General features: G+C 42.3%; 1 protein-coding gene across 12 annotated transcripts; it reads left to right on the forward strand.

Annotated features, from left to right (window-relative positions):
- Positions 1-7,762: 7,762 nt before the first annotated feature.
- LOC109769274 (uncharacterized) lies at positions 7,763-11,719 on the forward strand. 12 transcript variants are annotated; one of them, XR_005756001.2, is made up of 6 exons: positions 7,764-7,987; positions 8,508-8,595; positions 8,738-8,821; positions 9,237-9,309; positions 9,405-9,541; positions 10,123-10,346. XR_005756001.2 is itself a non-coding variant. In XM_040388710.3 (6 exons), exons 1-6 carry the CDS (start codon positions 8,121-8,123, stop codon positions 10,877-10,879), a joined length of 474 nt encoding a protein of 157 aa, XP_040244644.2. In that variant the 5' UTR covers positions 7,979-8,120; the 3' UTR covers positions 10,880-11,719. The 12 variants fall into 12 exon arrangements, 5 of the variants coding, with proteins under 5 accessions (XP_040244644.2, XP_040244645.2, XP_073355776.1 ...); XR_005756000.2 differs by having other exon boundaries at positions 7,979-8,230; XR_012183955.1 differs by having other exon boundaries at positions 7,979-8,230; positions 9,405-9,516.
- Positions 11,720-19,497: the final 7,778 nt, after the last annotated feature.

A 19,497-nucleotide genomic window follows, 5' to 3' on the forward strand; every position in this document is an offset into this window, starting at 1 on the left:
GCCCAAAGCTAGACCTAAGTCTGAAACTGAGTGCTTCTACTGCAAAGGGAATGGTCACTGGAAGTGGAACTACCCCAAATACTTGGCGGATAAGAAGGATGGCAAAGTGAACAAAGGTATATTTGATATATAGATTATTGATGTGTACCTTACTAGTGTTCGTAGTAGCCCCTGGGTATTTGATATCGGTTCAGTTGCTAAGATTAGTAACTCGAAACAGGAATTGCAGAATGAACAGAGACTAGTTAAGGGTGAGGTGACGATGTGTGTTGGAAGTGATTCCAAGGTTGATATGATCACCATCGCACACTCCCTCTACCTTCGGGATTAGTATTGAACCTAAAATAAATGTTATTTGGTGTTTGCGTTAAGCATGAATATGATTAGATCATGTTTATTGCAATACGGTTATTCATTTAAGTAAGAGAATAATTGTTGTTCTATTTACATGAATAAAACCTTATGTGGTCATACACCCAAGGTGAATGGTTTATTGAATCTCGATCGTAGTGATACACATATTCATAATATTGATGCCAAATAGATGCAAAGCTAGTAATGATAGTGCAACATACTTGTGGCACTGCCGTTTAGGTCATATTGGTGTAAAGCACATGAAGAAACTCCATGCAGATGGATTTTTAGAATCACTTGATTATGAATCATTTGATACTTGCAAACCATGCCTCATGGGCAAGAAGACTAAGACTCCGTTCTCCGGAAAAATGGAGCGAGCCACTGACTTACTGGAAATAATACATACTGATGTATGCGGTCCGATGAGTGTTGAGGCTCGCGGCGGGTATCGTTATTTTCTGACCTTCACATATGATTTGAGCAGATATGGGTATATCTACTTGATGAAACACAAGTCTGAAACATTTGAAAAGTTCAAAGAATTTCAGAGTGAAGTGGAGAATCATCGTAACAAGAAAAATAAAGTTTCTACGATCTGATCGCGGAGGCGAATATTTGAGTTACGAGTTTGGCCTTCATTTAAAACAATGTGGAATAGTTTCACAACTCATGCCACCTGGAACACCACACCATAATGGTGTGCCCGAACGTCGTAACCGTACTTTATTTGATATGGTGCGATCTATGATGTCTCTTACCAATTTACCACTATCGTTTTGGGGTTATGCATTAGAGACAGCTGCATTCACTTTAATAGGGCACCATCTAAATCAGTTGAGACGACACCGTATGAACTGTGGTTTGCCAAGAAACCTAAGCTGTCGTTTCTTAAAGTTTGGGGTTATGATGCTTATGTGAAAAAGCTTCAGCCTGATAAGCTCGAACCCAAATCGGAGAAGTGCGTCTTCATAGAATAACCAAAAGAAACTATTGGGTACACCTTCTATCACAGATCCGAAGGCAAGATCTTTGTTGCTAAGAATGGATCCTTTCTAGAGAAGGAGTTTCTCTCGAAAGAAGTGAGTGGGAGGAAAGTAGAACTTGATAAGGTAATTGTACCTTCTCTCGAATTGGAAAATAGCTCATCACAGAAATCAGTTCCAGTGATGTCTACACCAACTAGAGAGGAAGCTAATGATAATGATCATGAAACTTCAGATCAAGTTACTACCGAACCTCATAGGTCAACCAGAGCACGTTCCGCACCTAAGTGGTACGGTAATCCTGTTCTGAAAGTCATGTTACTAGACCATGATGAACCTACGAACTATAAAGAAGCGATGATGAGCCCAGGTTCCGATAAGTGGCTTGAGGCCATGAAATCTGAGATAGGATCCATGTATGAGAACAAAGTATGGACTTTGGTGGACTTGCCCAATGATCCGTAAGGCATTGAGAATAAATGGATCTTCAAGAGGAAGATGGACACTGATGGTAGTGTTACTATCTACAAAGCTCGACTTGTCGCAAAAGGTTTTCGACAAGTTCAAGGTGTTGAATACGATGAGATTTTCTCACTCGTAGCGATGCTTAAGTTTGTCTGAATCATGTTAGCAATTGCCGCATTTTATGATTATGAAATCTGGCAAATGGACGTCAAGATTGCATTCTTTAATGGATTTCTTAAAGAAGAGTTGTATATGATGCAACCAGAAGGTTTTGTCGATCCTAAAGGTGCTAACAAAGTGTGCAAGCTCAAGTGATCCATCTATGGACTGGTGCAAGCACCTCGGAGTGGGAATATATGCTTTGATGAGGTGATCAAAGCATATGGTTTTATACATACTTTTGGAGAAGCCTGTATTTACAAGAAAGTGAGTGGGAGCTCTGTAGCATTTCTAATATTATATGTGGATGACATATTGTTGATTGAAAATGATACAGAATTTCTGGATAGCATAAAAGGATACTTGAATAAGTGTTTTTCAATGAAAGACCTCGGTGAAGCTGCTTATATATTGGGCATCAAGATCTATAGGGATAGATCGAGACGCTTAATAGGACTTTCACAAAGTATGTACCTTGGAATTTTTTTGAAGAAGTTCAAAATAGATCAGTCAAAGAAAGGGTTCTTGTCTGTGTTGCAAGGTGTGAAGTTGAGTAAGACTCAAAACCCGACCAAGGCAGAAAATAGAAGGAGAATGAAAGTCATTCCCTATGCCTCAGCCATAGGTTCTGTAAAGTATGCTATGCTATGTACCAGACCTATTGTGTACCTTGCCATGAGTTTGGCAAGGAGGTACGATAGTGATCCAGGAGTGGATCACTGGACAGCGGTCAAAGTTATCCTTAGTTACCTAAGAGGACTAAGGAAATATTTCTCGGTTATGGAGGTGATAAAGAGTTCGTCGTAAAGAGTTACGTCGATGAAAGATTTGACACTGATCCGGATGACTCTGGGTCTCAATCTGGATACATATTGAAAGTGGGAGCAATTAGCTAGAGTAGCTCCGTGTAGAGCATTGTAGACATAGAAATTTGCAAAATACATACGGATCTGAATGTGGCAGACCCGTTGTCTAAACTTCTCTCACAAGCATAACATGATCACACCTTAGTACTCTTGGGTGTTAATCACATGGCCATGTGAACTAGATTATTGACTCTAGTAAACCCTTTGGGTGTTGGCCACATGGCGATGTGAAGTATGGGTGTTAATCACATAACGATGTGAACTATTAATGTTTAATCACATGGCGATGTGAACTAGATTATTGACTCTAGTGCAAGTGGGAGACTGAATAAAATATGACCTAGAGGCAATAATAAAGTTGTTATTTTATATTTCCTTATATCATTGATAAATGTTTATTATTCATGCTAGAATTGTATTAACCGAAAACTTGATATATGTGTGAATACATAGACAAAACACCGTGTCCCTAGTAAGCCTCTACTAGACTAGCTCGTTAATCAAAGATGGTTAAGTTTCCTAACCATAGACATGTGTTGTCATTTGATGAACGGGATCACATCATTAGGAGAATGATGTGATGGACAAGACCCATCCGTTAGTTTAGCATGTTAATCGTTCAGTTTTATTGCTATTGCTTTCTTCATGTTAAATACATATTCCTTCGACTATGAGATTATGCAACTCCCGGATACCGGAGGAGTACCTTGTGTGCTATCAAACGTCACAACGTAACTGGGTGATTATAAAGATGCTTTACAGGTATCTCCGAGGGTGTTTGTTGGGTTGGCATAGATCGAGATTAGGATTTGTCACTCCGAGTATCGGAGAGGTATCTTTGGGCCCCCCTCGGTAATGCACACCATAATAAGCCTTGCTAGCAATGTGACTAATAAGTTAGTTGCGGGATGATGTATTACGGAACGAGTAAAGAGACTTGCCCGTAACGAGATTGAACTAGGTATGAAGATACCGACGATCGAATCTCGGGCAAGTAACATACCGATGACAAAGGGAATAACGTATGTTGTCATTACGGTACGACCGATAAAGATCTTCGTAGAATATGTTGGAACCAATATGAGCATCCAACTTCCGCTTTTGGTTATTGACCGGAGAGGTGTCTCGGTCATGTCTACATAGTTCTCGAACCCGTAGGGTCCGCACGCTTAACGTTCGATGACGATTTTGTATTATATGAGTTATGTGTTTGGTGACCGAATGTTGTTCGTAGTCATGGATGAGATCACGGACATGACGAGGAGTCTCGAAATGGTCGAGAGGTAAAGATTGATATATAGGACGATGGTATTTGGACACCAGAAGTGTTTCGGGAAGCACCGGGTACTTATCGGGTCACCGGAAGGGGTTCCGGGCACCCCCAGCAAAAGATATGGGCCTTATGGGCCAAGAGGGGAAACACACCAGCCACAAAGGGGCTGGTGCGCCCCCCGCCCCCCCATATGGGCTGGCCAAATTGGAGAAGGAAAGGGGAAGGAGGAAAGGAAAAAGGGAATAGGATTCCCCCTTCCCACTCTTCCCTTCCTACTCCAAATAGGAATAGGAAATGGGGGAGGCCGAATTGGGAGGTGCACAAGTAGGATTCCTCCTACTTGGGGGTTGGGGCGCCCCCTTGGCTGACTCTCCTACCCTCCAACCTATATATATGAGGGGGGAGGCACTGCTAGAACACACACCAACAATTGTTAGCCGTGTGCGGCGCCCCCCTCCACAGTTTACGCCTCCGGTCATATCTTCTTAGTGCTTAGGTGAAGCCCTGCGTGGATCACTTCACCATCACCGTCACCACGCCGTCGTGCTGACGAAACTCTCCCTCGACACTTTGCTGGATCAAGAGTTCGAGGGACGTCATCGAGTTGAACGTGTGTAGAACTCGTAGGTGTCGTACGTTCGGTGCTTGATTGGTCGGAACGAGAAGAAGTTCGACTACATCATCCGCGTTGTCAAACGCTTCCGCTTTCGGTCTACGAGGGTACGTGGGCACACTCTCCCCCTATCGTTGCTATGCATCTCCTAGATAGATCTTGCATGAGCGTAGGATTTTTTTTTCAAATTGCATGCTACGTTCCCCAACAGCTTCTGTTGGACACCATCAAACACTACCCCCCCTTATCGCCATTTTAGTTTTGAAAAAAAAAGAAAATGATAAAAACTTCAAAAAATAAAATCCTTCGATGTAGTTATGTTACTACATCTACTAGTTAGGAAAATTAAAAAGCATAAAGTTCGACTTGTTTTGCAAAAAAGTGTTATGAAAAAGTAAAACGGCTATAACTTTTGCATACAATGTCAAAAGAATGTATAATATATCAAAATGTTCAGCACGAAAATCCGGTTCCGAGTTCGACGGCCAAAGGCCGTTTTGCCAATTTTTAGAATCCTCAAATTTTGAAAGGAAAAAATGTTATCCTCAAATTTAAGTTTTTTTGAATTTTTGGTCAAACTCTGTCAAATGATGGTCAAACTAGTTATTCAAGAAATATTAGTGTTACTAATTAATTATTCTTTTTTAGAATAATAGTTTTAAACTCAAACGGTGCTTCATGCTCAAGTTCAACTCCTAAGGGTTAATAGGAAAACAGCAAGTGTAGACTTGGAAACTAGGGAGAATAGAACTCGGAAGTTAAACGTGCTTAGGCTGGGGTAGTGAGAGGATGGGTGACTAGCCGGGAAGTTAGATGATTTGGAATGAGTGGTACATACTTGAGCAGTGATGAGGGGTGATTAGAGATTAAATTGTCAAATAATTCAGAAATTTGAAAATCGGTAAAAAATTCAAAAAAACATTTTTTTAATTTTAACCAAACTTTAAAAAAATTTCTTTAGTCCAGGCTGGTAACACCAACCGGGACTAAAGGTGGAGCTCCAGAAACCGGCCACGTGGAGCTCCTTTAGTCCCGGTTCATAAGCAAACCGGGACTAAAGGTTCTGAGCTTTAGTCCCGACCCTTTAGTCCCGGTTCTAGAACCGGGACTAAAGGCCCTCTGGAACCGAGACTAAAGGCCCGTTTTCTACTAGTTCTTGGCGCAGTGGTAAAGCTGTTGCCTTGTGACTATGAAGTCACGGGTTCAAGTCCTGGAAATAGCCTCCTACAGAAATGTAGGGAAAGGCTGCGTACTATAGACCCAAAGTGGTCGGACCCTTACCCGGACCCTGCGCAAGCGGGAGCTACATGTACCGGGCTGCCCTTTTTTAAGCTGAGAGGAAAATACCTCTAAATCTTCGCATTTCACTAAAAATTAGTATTTAGAAAGTTTAGTAGATATATCATCTCACTTTGGTTTACATCCATAAAACTCAGGCATCCTGGTCATTTCACTAAAAAATAGCATATAGAAAGTGTAGTGTGGGACACTATCTGTTGTGGGCATACCATCGTGGACTGCTTTTCTTAATGGCCAAAGTCATAGAGGAATTCATTTTGTTTTGCTTGACAGAAGCCTACTCTATAATTTGGGCATCTCAATGGGTACCTGAGACCCGCAAAGCCCGATACAATGAAATAAGAATAAATCAAAGAAAAGAAATCTCTAGAATTTTTTTGAAATAATAATTCTATTACCCAAAATAGGTAAGTGGATATTTTTGCTCGCCATGCATGTTCTATCACCACCTAGGCTGCCGCCGACTCAGCTCTTGGTCCCACTGAGTCGTAGGTGGTGGTAAGTATGATGATGGTGACTCATTTTGGCTTTGGACGCGCGCACGCATTAGATAATGCTTGGTGTGCGCGCTATCCGATTCAGTGGAGAAAAAGAAGGCAGGGAACATACTATGAGACTCCTTCTTTAGCTTATATCTACCATTTCCGTTGCTGATTTCGCCATACATGACATGATTTGTTGCCAAAATCATATGATATCCATTGTTCATGTATATTTATTTTTTATTGAAAATCATTGTTCACGTATATGCTTACTATCTCTTAGGTTAAATATAGCTTAATCATTACACATCAGGTTTTATCACTATTACCCATTCAATGGGAGTTGTCTACTACATTTTGGCATGCTGAGACCAAGTGTAGTATACCAAAATATGAAACTAAGTTGTATGTTAACACTTGGTTAATTGTTTTATTTTGCAAGTCAAAAGGTAGAGGAAGGAGCGCCTAAGAACGGTAGGCGTGAGAGGCATTGGGAAAACTTAGAAACATATATTGCCACCCAATTTTTGAGGGAAACACTAGTCTAGGCTTTCCTCTATGTTCCCATGCGCAATGCTCTTAGGTACTCATTTTCTTCCTCTTTCTTAATTACTAACACTACTAGGAAAATGGCTATAGACAATATGCACACTAATGGCGCACCAGACATGTGATGCGCTACTACTATATAGCATTGGCGCACCGTGTGCTGGTGCGCCATTAGTATGATAGACACTAATGACGCACCACAACTATGGTGCGCCACTACTAACAAATTTTTTTTTCTTTTTTCCAAAAATACTAATGGCGCACCAACTAATGGCGCACCACAAACATGGTGCGCCACTACTAACAAAATTATTTTTTTTCTTTTTTTCAAAAATAGTAATGACGCACCGTGGCACAGTGCGGCATTACCAGTGTTAACTAGTAATGGCGCACCAGTCACCCCATGCGCCATTGCTAACCCTTCCCCCCACTAAAAATTCTTCTATCTTCCCCGTCTCTCTCACCCGACCCGCCCACCCCGACCCGTACTGCGCCGCCCCCCCCCCCCCCCCCCCCCCGCCGCCTCCCCCGCTCCGACCCTCGCCCCAGTGGCGACGAGCCCTTCCGCCCCCACCATCACCGTCCCGTTCGAGGTGAGGCCCTCGCCCGGCCGCCCTGCCCGGCCGCCCGGTCCTCCCCACCCCAAGGTCAGGGGCTCAACCATCAAGTTCCTCTCCCACCCCAAGGTCAGGGGCAAGCGGCTAGGGTTTCGCCCGCGTTGCCTCCCACCTCCCGTCCCCGCCCAGGCCGCCATGTTCCAGCTAGGCTCCGCCCCCGGGAAGGGCTTCTGGGCGCGGCACCGGTGGAAGTTGCTCCTCTCGCTGGGCGTCGCCGGCGCCGGCTACGCGGCCTACCGCTTCTACGACGCGCACCAGAAGCAGCTCGTCTGGGTGGAGCAGCGCCGAGGAGGAGCGCGCCGCCGACGAGATCAACAAGAATCAGTGAGCACACAAACCCAAACCACCACCAGATTTGTTTTTCTTGTGTATGTATTGGTGGGTGATGCAGGGTACCCTGTGATGTGCTGCTTATAGCAATATCGTCTTAGCGCTAGCAAACTACAGTAGTTCTGTGATGCAGAGGACCTCGGATACAACCACGCTGCCATTTGCTATGCACTACCTACGTTCGCGGATAATGGAGGAGCTGGATACTTCGCACCTGACCGAGAGGCTGCTGCAAGGGTAATCTTGCTTGCATTTTAGTGTCTGCATACGTTTGATAATCTTCCTTGTATCAAGCATGAAGATTTCGATGCTGGATTTCTGCCTATGTTCCTTTATGTCCCATTTTGTGGGTGCTTTTTTTTTTTTTGTTGAATTTGTACCTCGGTATTTAGACTCTTAGTTATGTGTTCTGACTATTGAATATTGATAACCATAAGTAGCCTGATTGGAGTTGGGAAGAAACTCCTGTAAATATTTAGAAGGAGTTGGGTTTTCTAAATATTTCTAATTTCAGGTGGAGCAGGCTGGACGACGCTGAAGTAGTCATCTTCGTCGGCCCCGTCACTGCGTACGCATACTCCTTCAATTTTTCCCTCCTACTGGTACATATTCTTCCCAAGTTCCACTCCATTGCTAATTCTGAAATTTTGTTTGCTTAATTCGAATCTGAATTTATTTTCCTTGATTAGATATCTAACATTGCATTCTAATTATTTCATGTTGCTGCTTGCATCACTTTTTCAGGTGTTGTGATCTGGAGAAGCTCAAGTAGCCATCTTCGTCCATCACGTCACTGCATACGCATACGCCTCTAATTTTTGACTCCTGGTACATACTCTTCCCAACTTCCCCTTGGTGGCTAATTCTGTATTTTTTTGCTTAATTCAAATCTGAATTAATAATTCAGATTTTTTGTTTCCTTGATTGAAATCTGAATTAAATTTTGCTTCATTGCTATGTAACACTGCCTTCTAATCCGAAAAATCTGACAGATATCACAACACTCATATGCTTATAAAGCACATGTTCCATAATAACTAGATGAACTACATACATGCTCTCCTTTTTATTGATTAGTTGGTTTAGCCCCTAAACTATCTTATATTATCTAAAAGAAGGCTGGCATAATTAGTTTTCCTGCAATTTTTGTTAGTTCTCTGTATTGTTTTTGTTGATTTTTTATCTATTCTTCTATATCCACTCATACAGTAGCAGTACGTATGTACATTATTTTGGAATGCAGCTCAAAGGAATAGGAACGTTTCCCGCAAAAAAAAGGAATAGGACTGTGCTCCTCCCAAAAGACAAAAGCAAGAGTAAGTATTGCTTCTCACATCCTATAGAAAAAATAATCTCACAAATCACTTTTTCCCTTGAAATATTTACGGTAGCAAATATTCATCTAATGCAGCAATGCAGACAATAAAAATCCAGCACCAACAATGAATAGCCGGAGTAAACAAAACAAGCAGACCAAATCGTGTCGGCCCTCGAGGAAGGGTTGCAGTGTCGAGGAGCAGCAGGCATGTAAATCTGACTGCAATTCATGTATGTCTCTTCCTATTTATCTGTTGTTCAACTGTGTTATTTGTTTACTACGACAGATTTGAGTAATTGTCGGTCATGTAGCTAATGTAGGCGCAGCTTCATGAACGTCTGCCAAGGTTCTTAGTGAGGGCTTCCTCTAAGATGCTTTCAGATTTTTTATTATCTAGCATATATATGCAGTGAAGATGTCTCTGAATAGGATACATGGTGTTCATGTTCTGTTAGATAATTTTATTCTTGTGTAGTTTGATTTAAAAGATGATAGGTCAGAATGACAGAATGTGATTAGTTTTGCTTTTGCTGCTGCTACACATGATTTTACTTTTGTTTTTGATTGTTTCTTCTTCAGTTTCTTAAGGCTAGAACACTACAGTGATTGATTATGCACCTGAAGGATTAATGAAGCTGCTTGGACTGAATTTCTCTTTAAAATACATGGTGCTTGTTTGGGATGATTGGGCAAAAATAGTTGGGAATTGGTTTTTTATTATATGCAAAGCTTCAAGCCTTGGGGTCTTGCTGACATTAGTTGTTTCAAGTTCAGACCTTTTTCACCGCTGACTATACTCTCTCAAGTTCAGGTCACGGTGGATGGTTTGAGAGGAGGGAGGCAGAGCAGAGACAAACGGCGCATTCCGTCATGCATGTGTGTGGATTTGTATCATCCTACTACTGTGTTGCTTTGTTTTACAGTAATAAATAAAGAGATGAATCAGATTTTCTTTGGTTCGTTAGCAAAATTTTACACATCAAGTATTTGATCTCAGATCTTCTATTTCGGTTTGGTATATGAGCCTTTTGCCCATAGACTAACATGTCCCTTAACCTGTCTGCTTGGTGATACTTTTCTGTATCAGCAAGTAGTTACGGATTGAACAACCAGTTACTGATTATGCCTTATCTCAATGCATACTAACTTTCTATGAGTACCTGGTTTGCTGCAGCCCTTTTGCCCATAGACTAATATATGCACTTTCTTTTAGAATTGAGCATACCCTGCTTGTCATTAGCACTCTCGTTACAACATCTACATCTCTCTTTACACAAGATTACCTGTTTCTTACTTTCCAGTAATGATCATCCTCATCCACCCATACGTCGTCTAGACAATTATTAGTGCATTTCTTTCACAACGTAAAGCATCGGCAAAAAACATCAAAATATAGCGTACTAACTTGGCGTTGGTTTCCTTATCTACTGTTCCGTACATATATAACCAATGTCTTTGAGTGACCTTTTTTTATTATCTGATATTGCATACTTCGATATCGCCTGTTGATGTGCCTTCGAATGTAAACGTCTAACTACTTTATCATCCCCAACATCCAGGGTGCGTAGACAGGACTGATGTTGCTCAAATGCGAGCATATGTGCCCGTGTTGAAGGAGTTTTGCCCTCTGTCTATGACTCAAGTGTCAATGATGCCTCTCCATATTATTGCTACCATGTCTTATTTGTTTTGGTTGCTCAGCAAATGTTTTGTTGTACAAGAATTAGACGACACTGGACCTGTATAATTATGGGCTACTCATGCAGTTTATTATTTAAGTTTCGAATGATGTTATCTGTTTCTATTATGCATGCTTCACATAAATGTTTCCATCAAACATTCCCTGTGATCATATCTCCAGAACTTACAAGGATTTCCCAATGGATCCTGTACACATTCCACCAATGCTTATTCCTTTCTTTCTAATAGGATTGTAAATATTCTGTGTACCAATCTACCCCTAAATATATTTATGTTCACTCTCACAATAGATGCCTTACTCTCGCCCCTTGCGCCATTGGCGCAACGTGTCATCTAGTATTATCAAAAGGTAAATGCCCTTATTATTCAGCTCTGTCAGATAAATACTCGTCGAAAGTGGGCTCCTATCAAAATTCATTTCCATTATAATCTTACTCATACAATATTCACACCATGTAATTCTGGAAATATATGCTCATATCTAGTTCTGCATAAAAAATGACAGCATTGACATGTTATAAATAGTTTGTTTGTCTTTTTGTTTATTTTGTTACATTTTGCAGGGATAAAGTGAAGAAAAAGAAGAAAAGATTACTAGAAGATTAGTTTTAGGATTTTCTTTTATTTCCTTGCAATTTTCCTTTTATTGGAAACTTGTAAAGACATTGTAATATTCTTACTATAATAAAAATTATGATTCTATTTCATTTTTTGTTTTTAAATTATTTTTCCTTATAGGTTGTTTTCTGTAAATTTAGATTTTTTTTGTTATCCAAATACATTACTAGTGGCGCATTTAAGCCCTTATTAGTGGCGCACCTTCCTTTATTACTAGTGGCGCACCTATAAGGTTATTAGTGGCGCATCTGGAGGGAATACCAGTGAAGCACCGAATGGTATACTAATGGCGCACCACATGGTGCGCCATTAGTATCTGGTATACTAATGGCATACCTGTGGTGCGTCATTAGTATTTAATACTAGTGGCGTGGTACTAGTGGCGCATCAGTAGTGCGCCACTAGTAGGCCTTTTCCTAGTAGTGTAGCCTTTACTTCCCCATCATCTATATGTGCATAACATTTTCTAATATAGTTATGCAAGCTGAAAGGAAGAGGAAGGAGCACTTAAGAACAATAGGAAAGAGATACATTGGGAAAACACCAACACAAATCTTGATACCCTGAGTATAGAGGGAAGAAGAGTCGAGCTATCCTCCATGGTATGACACCCACTACTCTTAAATACCCTCCTTTTTACTCCCTCCGTTCCTAAATACTTGTCTTTCTAGGCATTTCAACAAGTGACTACATACGGAGTAAAATGAGTGAATCTACACTCTAAAATATGTCTACATACATCCGTATGTGATATTCATTTAAAATGCCTAGAAAGACAAGTATTTAGGAACGGAGGGAGTATTTTCCTAACTCACTCTCGCAGCCACATCACGTAACAAACGATCACTACGAGATTGTGAGTAGTAAACTGAGTGGGAGAGGACGGAGCGCCTAAAAACGACGGGAATGGGAGGGCCCAGGAAGCAGTGAGAAAAATCCACGTCCAGTTCTAGAGGTATGGATGGATAGCTCATGATTCCTCCATGTTCCCATGTCTACTGCTCTTAGAGTATATCTTTCTTCCTCTTCCTGGCGGGCCTAGAGGCATATTCCGATTCTTAGAAACCTTCCCGAATAAGAAGCTTGAACTAATGATTATGCTTGAAGTGTTTTGAGATTTATATATAGTCCTCTTATGAAGTGCATGGCACACCATCGTGCGTATCAGTCAATGAATGTGCACCACCTGAAGATCATGACATTTTTTCCTTATGTGCATTGAAATAAATAAATAACATGTCCAGGCCATGAATGTGCATTTTATAGAAATTGGAAAGGAAAAACAAAGCATGCATTATTCAGTGTCTTCATAAAAATCAAGGTGGATGAATATAGTGTAAGAGGGATACAGAGGAGATTGGTGGAATTGATGTATTGCTTAAGCCTCATCGGCATATATACAGATGTGCATGACCTTCTTGGAGCACAAGACGTGCTACAATAAATTCTACGCTATCGTATGTTTCCTAAATAATCATGATACTCACAATCCCTCGCAGTCATAATTGTAGCGACGCATACGGTGAGACTAGAGAAGAATAAGAAGGTTGTAAGCCGATAGACATCCCCCTCCCCCCACAGTCAGAACTGACGATGCATCGCAAAAGTTGTGGCTGGAGTGAAAACTGACGAGGTTGCTCAAGCAAGGCAGTGGTCCATTGTGCTGATGTCGAGGTATCTGAGAGGGCGAAGCGGTGTAGCCGATGTCGATATAGACGTGCGAGGGACGCCGTGGTCGATGTCGAGTTGGGGGTGGCCAGTGTCGAGATGGTTGATCAGGAGCCGTGGGCGCAAGGGAGCGCCATGTAGTTAGGGGCGCAGTGGTGCGCCACAAAGAAGAAGGTGTTGACGAGGCATAGCGCTGTGTTTGCCAAGCCTGAGGACACGTCGTGGACGAAGGCACGCGTCGCTGTTGCCAGCACTGGGCATGCGTATACGGGAAGAAGCCGGTGTTGATGAGGTGCCGCACCAGGTTTGCCAAGCCCGGGGACACCTCATGGACGAAGGCACGCGTCAGTGGTGCCAACACCGACATGCGTCGACGGGGACCTGCACGAGTGGTACGCCATGTTGGAGAAACCAACAGAGGAGGACTCGACGATGGTTGCGGCGCAAATCAGCGTGGGGGTAGAAATGTGCTGATGTTGCCCGCAATTGCCAGGGTAGATGAAATGGTCGGGAAAGATGACGGTGACGCTGGCGATGAGCTTGTGTTGGATGAAGACCAAGATGTGGTCGGCGATGTGGTCGGTGGAACCAGAGGTAGCCCATGAAGGAAGCCATGTCGGTCTCCTATAGAAGCATGGTGGTAGTGCTCAAAGTAGGCGAGGAAGAACCCAACAGCGTGAAGAAGACTGTGTGCGCATGGTGGCATTCCCACGCCTAGCGAGGCAGTGCGGCGCATACCACATAGGCATCCACGCGCAGGGACGACGTAATGGACCATGTGCCGCAGCGCTACAACCCGAAGGGGTGACGCAGCGGGAGCACGCATGTCGGGTGACGGCGAGGAAGACCACGGGTGGTGGTGGATACCGCGTGCAACACTACAGCAATGCACGTATCGGTTTAGCCATAGGGATGGCCTCGAGGTGGCGGCGTGGACTGCGTGCCACAGCGCTACAGCCCGAAGGAGCGATGTAGCGATAGCGCGCGGGTAGGTGCAGCTACGGGAGAACCATAGGGTGGCGCAGCAGCAACCCATTGCTCGATCGGTTGAGGGGTGCTTTGTACTCAGGGATGATCTTCACAGGACCTGTGGAGGCGCGTGTAACCTACTGATCAGGTCGGTCGCACATCGCGTATGGAGCGGATCGCGGGGCGGGCATGCGATGAGTTTGATCGCGCGTGAGGTCGGGGACACTGCTCGGTGACGAGATCAAAGTCGCGGAGGGTGGAAGCGGGGTGGTGGAAGATTCTGAGCAGAACAAGGCGGCAACGGCCGGCTGGGAATGACGCGCGGACGAGCGCATATAGTGCCGGCGCCCCAACGGACAACGCAACACCAACGCCCGAGCGGCCAGGCTTGAGCAGCCACCACAACGTTGTGCGTGATAAGGCCATATGTACGCGGAGGAGGCAGGAGGTGATGGAGAAGTCCCGATCAGAGCAGGGCGGTGACGGCTTGCCCAGAGCGATGGGCCGGTAGACGCGCGGAGGACAACTGGTATGGGTCGTCACGACGCGTGAGGCTACCGTATCGAAGAAGAGGTGGTGGTGTCGACCGTGTCGGAGTAGAGCCGCGTGAGGGTCAATGGCAGCGGCAGGTAATGCAAACCAATTTCAGATCGGAAAACCAAAAAAACACCGATCAAGATGACTGGCGGGAGAGAGAAAAACCTAGATCAAAGGATCGGGAGAGAGAAAAACCTAGAACAAAGAGCTTTTACTTCTCTATAACTTCCAATTTGTAATTGAGATGCCCAAGATTTTGATAGAAAGCTGAGTTACAAACTAACCTAGCCACCATAAATGATGCAATGAAGAAGCACATTGTTATGCCCTTTAAACTTGTAAAATTTTGATGTGTTATCTTCTCATATTTTTCTGACCTAATTGTGCACCTTATTAATCTGCAAGTGTGTTTGAATTTACGGAAGATAACACAAAAAAATTCGTGCATTCACTAATACATCGAAACAACAAACATGTGCAGGTATAAAGTAATTGTCAAAACATACATGAAATATCTTTTGTCTCATAACTTTTCTCGATTTGGTGACCAGTTGAACATGATCTGTTGTTGGCTTCAACTTAGGCAGCCCTCTTAAACTATTGGATACTAGACCTAGAAGTAGAATAGTGGCACTATTTGCATTATGTATGTAATGTATGCACTTGGCAGTGAGAAAGTGTTGTTCACATATAGTTTTCGCATGATAAAGTTCTTCGATCAATCTTCACTGCCAAACATACTTAACAATTATCCAAAGTGTGTCCTATTGAAATTGTAGTTACAATTCGTTGTACATGCGCTTCAATGTGTACATGATTTTTAAAAATTTCTAAAGGTGTTCCACATGATCGTGAACTAATTTTCATGAACCTTTACAGTTGGGAACTTGTGTCCATTGACTTCAGTTACATATACGATACAATGATGATATTGACACCAACCATAATATAAGGCTACATGTGGTAGATATTGTTTGTTACACAATAGCTCAATCTGCTCTAGATTTTTTTAGTTGAGTTAGTTCTCTATTTTTAAATGTTTTGTCCTAGACCGCACAATAATTCTAGGGTTCTCTCAAGATTAATTATCAAAAGATTGATATATTAGTGAGTGGTCGTCTTTTTTAATGTCTGATTGTTAAAAGTAGTAGATTGAACAATATTAATTGAGATCACATCAGAGTCATACAATATTGATTCCAAAATGGAGCCCTTCTAATTGTTGAAACGTGCTTGCAGCTGGATTGAAGCTTGGTATCTAACCCTAAATGAGCTTCCTTTGAGAAATATCTTACCGAATCGGGCGATGCTAGGTGTCACTTCTACCGAGCGCTAACCTGGCATCGCCTACACACCTTAGTCGCTTGACCTTGAGTTGGGCCAGCCCACGTTTGATGCTCGCAAACGGTTCATCAACCTATGGCGTTGATTTTTTTTCTTTATGTATCCTAACGCATGTTTAACTTTTCACATAAATTTTATAAAGTATTTAAAATGTTTGTATTGAAGGAATGTTCATGAAATTTAGAAATGTTCATGAGTTTGAAAAAATCACGAAATTGAAAAATGTTCAGGTATTAAAGAAATGATCATCAACTTGGAAAAGGGTTCACAACTTTCGAAATGTTCATGAATTTAAAAATAATCGTGAGTTCATAAAATGTTCATTTATTTGAAAAAATGTTTGTGAATTCAAAGAAGTCATGAATTTTAAAATATGTCCAATTGAAAAAATGTTGAAGAATTCAAGAATTTTTACAAATTTGAAAAATGTTTGCGGATTTCATGAAAAGTTCACAGATTTAAAATAAAAAGGGAGAAGGGAAAGTAAAAGGGAAAACACAGAAAGGAGGTAAAAAGAAAAAAGAAAAAGAAAAGGACCCCAAAGGAAAACCTCAAAAAGAGGGGGAAAGATACGAAAATGCCTTACGGTGGACGAGCACTCTGCGGACCATATCCTGCCCATCCGTTATGCTAACTGATCAGATCCCTCCCGGTATTTACGAGTTCTGTCCCCCCAACAGCCTCGTCAAAGCCTGTATCCCGGCAGCTATAGGTAGCTAGCTTTATTGACAAAGAATCTAGCTGCTGGAACACACGTGATGAGTACGGCACCATTTCAATTTACCCTCTGCCACCAAGAACAGTTCGATGTGACGTGACCTTGTGCCCAATTGACCCCTCACGAGAGCACATAGAATAATAATCCGCCAATAAGACCAATTTGTTAGTCAGTGTAATGCACAGAGAGTATGATATTAACAGTCTATTAAGTCCACTAAACACCTATTAATCTCGTACAGACTGCTTTAAAGTAATTTATTATTGTGACGCTCGTCCAGATATTTTTATAACTCTCAATATTATCAAATATTTTTCTGGTCACAAATTATCTTAAACTCTATACTGTCACCTTATAATTTCATTAGGTAGACTTATAGGTGTTCTTCGATTTTATCCATAAAATAATACTACTATATTGTCTGTTAGTACCATCTGCTTGTCAGGGCCATTTACCTAAACTAGGATTAAACTGTTTTTATATGACCGTTAGAAGTTTCTGCACAGTTGGGGCTCTGAACAAGAATTGGTCTCGCACAGTTTGTTAGGTTAATGTATTACTCTCCCGAAAATAAAAGATTAATGTATTATTGTGCCACCCGTTGTATAATTTTTTGTATTACCAAATTTTGTTCTTTTGCAACAAACCATCTTTGAGCCTAGTCTGTAAGAAGGTAAAAATGTCTTTTGGTGGACTTTTGAGAAAAACAATATTTCCACAGCGCAAAAAAAAGAAATCAAATTTTTTTGTACATACACAAATGCATATACAACACATTCAACATAATTTAATAACAATGTACTTTCATGTGGGACGTAAACAAATAAAAACAAATATGTCAATAAAAGTGGGTCAATTTTTTTGTTGTTGGACCAAGATTTTTTTTTGTACAGCTTGCAAGTCATAATATTTTTTGAACAAATTTTCACAGGTTCCATCGTGAATATGTATAAGTTTTCAAAGTTGTTTTTTTGAAACTTGACAAATATGATTTTTGAATCATTTGAAAAAAGGATCAAATGCACCGTCCACGATACTGTTTTTAGATTTTGTCAATCTGTTTTTTATCCGGCACATTAAACTAATCAAGTAGATTTGATTAGTGACCCTGACTAATTTCTTTTTAGATCCACTAGACGCGAGAGATGCGCACTGTGCATGATGAAACATTAGCAGGGTCTCCTTTTGTCACGTCAGGCAAAAAGTTTCTGCATTGTGGCCCACACCACCCCATCAAGCTAGCAGTACATCGGCAGGTCACCAACTCCTTCTTCCCTGCGCATGTGCACGTACAGATCCACGCGAGGATACACTTGTGCCAAGCTTGTACGCCTATGCCACCTACACCCTGCTTCTAGGAAACTAGTACGGGGGACAGGGAAGTGATGTTTGAGCATCTCGAGGAATCGTTCTATGGCTAGGATACAGTCCACACGAGCCGGCGTCCACCAGAAAGTCGCTTCCAGATAAGCAAAGTAATTAACCGGATGGAAGGTTCCAGAACCTTCTCCAGATCGGATGGAAAGTTCTGCCTAAAACAACTTAATGCCTTTCTAATTGGCAGCCCATGTGTGCGCTCACTGTGTTTCACTACATACTGCTCACAGTGGGTGATATATAGCAGCCATGTATCGAATTTCAGTCCCACAATCCCACCACCTTCGAATTTTGATGGGGCATCCCCCTAAAAGGACAAAGGCTGGACATCCACTTCGATTTTGTCGGACATCCCCCTAAAATGAGCATAGAGTAACTCGGAGGCATCTTCGAGACTTGGGTGCTTCGTATTCCCAATTATTATTTTTAAGTTTTAGGCTTGTCTTAAGTGAGATTTCATTATGTTTGACCGAGTCTATTTAAAAATATATCAACATTTATAACACCAAAGTTGCTTTTCATCACATGCACTTTTTGTGTTTGATATAGCTCAGCACTCATGCCGAATGGTTCATTAGATCCATTTTAACGTAGAACAATAGTGGAACTTCGATTATTTTGTTTTGGAACCGAAGGAGTACATGACATCTGTTCACGCACTACATCCACAACCAGCAAAACACAGGCACAGGGACAGCAGGCATCACATCAGAATCGGGACGACAGGGAAGGGAACCAAAAGGAAGATCACCTCCTTCTTTTCCTAGTGTCCCATGTTTGTAATGTCCAGTCCAATCCATTTACAATGTGTGCTCGGTAGCATCCTGAGGCTGAGGTGGAAAGAAGGCGTGCGTGTTATCATCATATCGCCGGGATCTGGCTCAGGCGCTCAGCTTCGCCATGGCTGCAGCGACACCTCCTGGCCACAGTAGCTGGCGGAATGGCCGCTGCTAGGAAGGAGACGTCTAAAGGCATCTTCAACACCGACCGTCAAACCACCCGCATTGTTCGAATTGCGCAGTGCAGATGTATTTTACCATTCAACGCAGACCTTTATTGGTCTGCAGGCCGGTCAGAACGTGTTTTTTCCCACAAACCGGAGACAAACTTGGGGTGGTGTGGGGTTGCGAGCATCTGGACCACTGTTGCGCTCGCGTCTACTAATATGGGCCACTAAAAACTCCTTTCCCGCGTCCGCGTGCTTTCCCGCCCAAAGCCAACTGCCCGCATTCATGCCGGCCTAGAGCGGACGCG

This window comes from Aegilops tauschii, chromosome 5 (assembly GCF_002575655.3).
Source record: "Aegilops tauschii subsp. strangulata cultivar AL8/78 chromosome 5, Aet v6.0, whole genome shotgun sequence".
NCBI lineage: Eukaryota > Viridiplantae > Streptophyta > Magnoliopsida > Poales > Poaceae > Aegilops > Aegilops tauschii.